Source organism: Gasterosteus aculeatus, chromosome 4 (assembly GCF_964276395.1).
Source record: "Gasterosteus aculeatus chromosome 4, fGasAcu3.hap1.1, whole genome shotgun sequence".
Classification (NCBI taxonomy): Eukaryota; Metazoa; Chordata; class Actinopteri; order Perciformes; family Gasterosteidae; genus Gasterosteus; species Gasterosteus aculeatus.
Genome location: NC_135691.1, coordinates 7,496,899 through 7,503,963, shown reverse-complemented (window position 1 = coordinate 7,503,963; position 7,065 = coordinate 7,496,899). Strand labels below are relative to the sequence as shown.

Sequence of the window (7,065 nt, the reverse complement as noted above, 5' to 3'; positions counted from 1 at the left end):
CATGTTCCAATTCCCACTCAGCTATTGGGGGGGAAGGACAGCGGGGGGAGGATGTCCATTGTAAAATCAGTAAATACGACTGAAAGGTTAAAAGCTCAACATGATGCATAGCGGTGGATGATTTATTCCAGATGTTCTTAAACAAGGTAACTTGAGCTGTAAAGTCGGTCCGTGTGAGCTTAAAGCTTTTACATTTTGTGTCTGTTTAGCATCACTGACATAACTCTGCAACTTAAGTGGTATACCTCTTTTTTCAGTACAGACATTTCAACTTGACAACGTCAGAGAAGCACAAGTTTATTAACAACATCCATTGCTGTTATTTCAAGTGTCCCAGTAAGCCAGCGTGGACCAAATCATTGCCCTAAAACCAAAGCAGTTACAGCCATCATTCATCTTTGTTTTTCCAACTGGGACCTGAAAAAAATCCCCATTGGTATTTAAACAGTTGTGATACCAATGTGTCTAATGTAGGTGAACATCTTTTACAAGAAATCATTTAGAGTTTCGCGTCTTCGTTGTCTTCGTTTTTCGTTTATCTAAATTCAGACTTTCCAGACGACTAAAAAGCACTCCGCAGTCCGGCCCGAGCGCCCTGCCTTCGAAGGGACAGTCCATTCCCCGATACCTCGGCAGGAAGTTCACGTCCGCCCATCTCCTCTCATCTGGCCTCACCCCGAGTCTGGACAGCAGCTTGTTTGAAATCTGCGGCACTATTGGCTGGAGGAGCGTGCCGTAAATCCTCAGGCACTCGAGGGACACGTGAATGATGGTGTCCAGCCATCGCTGGTCCTCGCTGTCCCTCCCGTCCAGCTTCCAAGGTGCGTGGCGCTGCACAAACCCGTTGGTCTTCCTCACACAGGCGGCGATGGCCTCCAGAGCTTTGTACACGTTCATGCTCTCGTAGTGCTGCTCCACCGCCGCCTGGAGGCTCCTCACAGCCTCCAACATGTGGTGGTCCTCAACCGCGGCCCTGCCACCCCCTTCGCTCGGGAAGCACCGAGGGCAGAAAGAAGGGTACACCTGCGCCGGGTTGAGAGCCGGAGCCGTGCAGCGGTTCAGCAGGCCGCCCAGAGAGTCGGCGAGCTCGGCGTTGAGTAGCTTGATTACTTTGTCGTCCGTGTAATCGCAGTCCGAGTCCGGGACTCCTTGCCGGAGAAGAAAGTACCTCATGCCATCAGTTGTGAACGTCTGGGAGCGTTCAAGAGGATCCACCACGTTACCCAAGCTTTTGGACATCTTCTTCCCCCCGACCGTCCAGTGGGAGTGCACGTATATGGTCCGCGGCAGCGGCAGTCCCGCCCCGAGAAGAAACGCCGGCCAGTAGATGGCGTGAAACTTTAAGATGTCCTTTCCAACAATGTGGTGCGCCGTGTTCCACCATTTGTTGTGATCATCGGGATAGCCAGCTACCGTGAGGTAGTTCACCAGTGCATCTAACCACACGTAGATGGTTTGTTCAGCGTCGGCCGGTACCGGGACGCCCCACTGCAGTCGGCTCCTCTGGCGGGAGACCGAGAGGTCAGGAAGGTCCTCCTGCAGCCACTGCAGGACGGCATGGTGGAAACGCTCCGGCTGAATGGCCCGGGGATTTCCTCTGAGCCACTGGAGCAGCTGAGACCGAAACGCCGACAGACGGAACATGTAGTTCTCCTCCGTCATCCACTCCACCTGCCAAACAGCGGAGATCGGATTGAAGTTGTGTTGACACAATAGAACTGCACAATGCGTGCGATTTCATTTCGGATTCCTTTCATGCAAAAAGATGAGATGATAAAAACAATGTTCATTTGGGAGTTTTAGAAGTGCTGGTGCTGCAACTTTCATCAAGATGAGGCACTTAAGAGACTCATTAAAAACAATGTTCAAAATGTTGGGTTCTATGAAAATAGATCTTCTAAGGTTCCATCCCCCCAAAAATATTTTACCCCTGGTAAATCCCCATTGCTCAACAATGCTATGCCCCTTTTCTATGTCATGTAACAAGATGATGAAAGCCTGTCAACGGAAACCAAATGTGTGCTGCATTTCCACTGAAATCACACTTTTGCCATCATCTCAATTTCCCTTTGATTACCTTGTGGCCACTCTCCAGTGATACTTTGATCTCTCTCCCCGATGAGTCCAAAGCGTCGGCCACCTGAGACTCCGTGAGGAAGCTTTCATCTTGGGTGGAGTACCAGCCTTCATAACTCCCCTTATAGATGAGCCCTTTGTCAGCGAGCACTGACCAGAAATGCGTCACGGCCGCTCTGTGTCTTTGCTCAGTGGTTCTTATGTAGTCTGTATACGATATGTCGCAGCTGTCGAAGAGATGTTTGTATCTCTCCGAAACATCTGTGCAGAAGGTCAAGGGATCTTTTCCAGACGCTTCGGCAGCTTGTTGGATTTTCAAGCCGTGTTCATCTGTGCCTGATATTCAATATAATGATTAATGATTGCTTCAGAAATTGCATAAAATGTGAAAAATAGTGGTCGTTATTGTTTCACAGCCCCAAGATGACTGCTTCGTTTAGCTTGTTTTATTTACCAGAAGATATTGGAAATAAATCAAATACAGATTTCTTTCCATACATTTCTAATAACCGATTGAGTTACAATAAGGTAGATTTGTACTTCCAAAACATTGTGGACATCACATGCAATCTAAAGCATTACGAGTAAAAGGACAAGTTATAAATATTCTATGGGGGATTTACCTGTTGCAAACTTTGAGTTGAAGCCCTGTAGAAGCTTATACCTGTGTACGCAGTCAGCAATGACAGCCGAATACAGGTGTCCTAAATGAGGAGAAGCGTTTACATAGAAGATGGGAGTAGTAACGTAGTAACTCTTGTCGTCTTCGCAGGAACGTGTGCTCGAGGATCTCCACACAGCGATCCTCTGATGTCTAGATAGAGCTGTGACAGGTGAGAAAACCGGGCTTTTTGTCAGGGTGCGAACAGCCTTACAGCCTGTGCTGACAAACAGGAGAGAGGTCTTCATCTTTCAATGGCAGGCGATGCCCTCGTGAAGACATCCGGCAGGCAGTAATGTTCTGAAAAGTGCTAGACATTCACTTACAGCTATTCACACGAACAAAAGGTGTGTTGTGTTCCGATTACTATCAGTGAAAAAAAGACTAGCAACTCTTGGATAACCCCGCTGGGTGCTATTTATTAAATTGCCTTTTACCCGTAAACCAACTGCACACGAGTGTTGCTCGCTTGTCAAGGTTAGCTCTTCTTCCGGTTTGTATAAACAGCAACCGAGTCTCTGGGCCAATCAAAACGCGGCACAGTGTGCATCGAGCCCCATCCACCAATCAGATTGCTCACAGGCTCCTCCTTCGTCGACGTCGAATGTGGTTGGTGTGACAACGAAGGTACGACATTTTACTAACGTTAGTTACCGTTAGCTGTATTAAGTGTAACCAGTGAATTATACTTTACTAAACCGAAATTAAGTTAGAAGTTATCTATCTATTTCTTGGCATGTCCAGCCGGCTAAAAGGCTGTTTCTCTACGTCGTCTCGGGAGAGTGTCAGCCCATCATGTGATGTTAATATAGTGCCTCCGGCGGCGTTGCTAACGTTATATTGAGAAGTTTCCGAAAGTTTTCATAGAAAGTTCAGCTATTTTAAACCCGGCCGGCGTGGAAACGTGAATCTACGCGTTATCCCGTATTTCAGATGGAAGTGAGCCGTCTGGACTTCTACATCGGTCTCTCGCTGGCTGTGAGCTCCAGCGCGTTCATCGGCACCAGTTTCATCCTGAAGAAGAAAGGCCTGCTGCGATTGGCCGGCAAAGGGTCAATGCGAGCAGGTAAACGACCAGAGGCTTCATACGCAATAACACAAGCCTCGTAGACACACATATGACACATATATGACATATAGATGTCTAAAAGCTCAGCAGAGGAGGGGATACTCGGGAGTGAAGTGCCAGTTAAAGTTGAAGTTATCTTAAGTACTGTTAATTAGTTTGAAGTATGGAGGTGTCATCAATAGCAGAAGTAGGTCTACTCTTTGCAGCAGAAGTGCCCTGTGTCATACCAGAAAATACTGCTGTGGTTATTATTATTATTTTAAATGTCGCAGCGGCTGTCGATTCAACTGTACTTTCTCGATCGATTTGTTTATTTCCAACCAAAGTATGAAATTAGTACTTTTACAAGAAACATAATTAACATTACTTTGTTGCAACTTAATTTGCTGGGTGGTTGGTCGAACGAATCATTATATTGACGTATTACTGTTAAATTGATGTATCACATAGTAAGCATCAGTTGTACTGTCGTAGCTGGAGCCTATTTCTACTAATTTGTGCTTTGTTGGATAGTTTAATCCTCTTAAGTACATTGTATTTTGTAAGATCGTCATGTTTGCGTTTCAAATGTTTGTCTCCAAAGTAATGACTGTAGCTGCTGTATAAATGTATGATGCCATATTTTCCTCCGATGTACACATTGGAATAATATCATATGCCAAGAGTTATTTATTCATTCATCTCTTACACTGCTTATCCTTAGAGGCTTGCAGGGCCAGAAAACATACACTTTATAAATATTTAAGGCCAATAACCGTTAACAGGACTTCTTTTTTTCAAGGATAAAGGAGGTGTTAGTAAATTAATGATTCCTAAAATGTCAAATTAGAGGAGAATCTTCTCATTGAGTAACCGGTAACTGTTACATCTATTTTTTTTTCTGCATCTCACAGGTCAAGGGGGGTATGCCTACCTGAAGGAATGGCTGTGGTGGGCAGGACTCATTTCAAGTAAGTGAATGATTCTTACGTTAAGCTCTGCAAATGGGTAACATGGTCTGCAGCTTGTCTTTCTTTTACTTTACCAGCCTTGCCGTGAAACACTGGGCTCTTTGTTCCTCACAGTGGAAATGAGGCTCTTGTGGGTTTGCAATTTTTGCTGGTGAGGTTGCCTTTGCTGCAGCACCCACACAATGTCTTCTGAGGCCACATTTGCACACGTGGGTTTAGAAAAGAAACATTGTTAAATCTTGAACTACCTGCACCGGCCATTAACCTGCATACACGGATGGTTGTGCTTATATTCTAGTGGCGACTGGAGAGGCCGCCAACTTCGCTGCATACGCATTTGCACCGGCCACACTGGTGACTCCTCTTGGAGCGTTGAGCGTACTTGTCAGGTAACATAACTGTCACATTGTTTCACTGGGTGAGAAACTCCTTCTTCATCATGACCGTGAGCAGTTTATAGTATCGTAATGTTATGTGGTCTACAATGCTTTTTTTTGGCCATAACTCACTAAGTTGTATGTTATTTCTGACAATTTCACACAAATGTCTCGTATGACGACACTTCGGGCAGGCGTGGATACCAACTGTAATTGTATAATAAACCATACAACTGTGAGCCTTTGATTCTAGTTTATTTTTCTGACTACTTCATCAGTCTGAAGAAGGGACAAGGTGTCCATTATTTTTTTTTCCTTTCAGTTATCTTTGACCCCTCAGACTAAATATTTAAAAATCAAAATGTGTGCCGCTGACCCCTAATCAGCATAATTTGTTTTCTTCCAGTGCTGTGCTGTCTTCCTACTTTCTGAATGAGAGGCTGAATGTGCACGGGAAGATTGGCTGTTTGCTGTGCGTCTTGGGTTCCACAGTGATGGTGATTCATGCGCCGCAGGAAGAGGAGGTCGCCTCCCTCACTGCCATGGCTGAGAAGCTCAGAGACCCAGGTAGGACCAGCCCGCCACCGGTGTGAACGCAATTAACCCCGCCGTGGAAGCTGAATCCGTTCCAGGGTACTAACTCATTCTTGAATGCTCCCACCAGGTTTCATTGTGTTTGCTGTGTGCGTTGTTGGATGCAGCCTGGTGCTAATCTTTGCTGTGGCTCCGCGGTTGGGACAGAAGAATGTGCTGGTCTACATCCTGATCTGCTCGGTGATTGGCTCCCTGTCTGTGTCTTGTGTCAAGGGCCTGGGCATTGGCATTAAGGAGCTGTTTGCTGGGACAGCAGTGCTGAAGGAGCCCCTGTTCTGGTCCTTAGTCATCTGCCTGATAATCTGCGTGAGCGTTCAAATAAATTACCTGAACAAAGCCCTCGACATCTTCAACACCTCGTTAGTTACACCCATCTACTACGTCTTCTTCACCACCTCCGTCATGGCCTGTTCAGCCATTCTCTTCAAGGAATGGTTGCGCATGACCGCTGACGGAGTAGTTGGAACAATCAGTGGGTTCCTCACCATCATTTTGGGGATTTTCCTCCTCCACGCCTTCAAGGACATTACATTCAGATGGGATTCCCTCCCACTCTACTTGAGGAAAGGTCCTCTGGGCTTTCCATGGGGGCAGAGGCCTTATTTGGCTGTTCCCAGCCACGAAGCCCAAGCAGAAGGTGAGATTACATTTCCCAGAGAAGGTAGCTCGAAGGAGGACTGGGGAACGCACCAGAGACCTCCTTAAGGAGGACCACTAGTCTCGTCACTGCTGAAATTCACATCACAGCCTCACAATGTGACAAGTACATTTTCTTTCACGTCTGTCTTACACAATGCAGTAGAACCAAGTTCCTCTAAGTGAGCGTACTGTTCCTGTCAATATACTGGCTTTGATAATACATCATTTTTATTTTTTACATGATGGTACATTTACATCTTTAGATCGAAAACACACAAGGGTTTTGTTGCACTGATCTGTATTTAATACATTAAGTGCAAAGATGAATGTAAATTATACATATTAGCCTGCCTAAACCAGATTGTGCCTTCAGCTACTGAAAACAAAAGCCTTATTGTGGGTCTGCACTTTTAACCCGGCATATATGGCGTTGTACGAATGTGTAATTTAAGACCAACGTAGAGGCAAAATATAATTTGTCCTGAATGCATTTCAATCACTTGTAAGTTTGAATAATTCCTCTTTTGAGTTAACGTAATACCTCATTATTCTATACAAATCACACCAAAGAACGTCCTTTTCCTGTGTGGATTAATTCCCAACATGTGCCGAGCTGTAACATGTCTCTGGTGTAACTGAAACGTTGTGTGTGTGTATTATTAAAATTGAATTACAACATTACTTGACAACACTTTTCCA

At 45.4% G+C, this 7,065-nt stretch overlaps 2 protein-coding genes across 2 annotated transcripts; one reads left to right on the top strand and one right to left on the bottom strand.

Moving 5' to 3' along the window:
* Positions 1-283: 283 nt before the first annotated feature.
* On the bottom strand, positions 284-3,257 carry mars2 (methionyl-tRNA synthetase 2, mitochondrial). The gene is made up of 3 exons (XM_040175101.2): positions 2,700-3,257; positions 2,078-2,412; positions 284-1,671 (listed from the first exon to the last, which is right to left on the bottom strand). The coding sequence occupies exons 1-3, from the start codon at positions 2,983-2,985 to the stop codon at positions 496-498; spliced, it is 1,797 nt and encodes a 598-aa protein (XP_040031035.2). The 5' UTR covers positions 2,986-3,257; the 3' UTR covers positions 284-495.
* LOC120818210 (magnesium transporter NIPA2) lies at positions 3,194-7,047 on the top strand. Its single transcript, XM_040175103.2, has 6 exons — positions 3,194-3,364; positions 3,671-3,803; positions 4,700-4,756; positions 5,055-5,145; positions 5,540-5,700; positions 5,798-7,047. The coding sequence occupies exons 2-6, from the start codon at positions 3,671-3,673 to the stop codon at positions 6,430-6,432; spliced, it is 1,077 nt and encodes a 358-aa protein (XP_040031037.1). The 5' UTR covers positions 3,194-3,364; the 3' UTR covers positions 6,433-7,047.
* Positions 7,048-7,065: the final 18 nt, after the last annotated feature.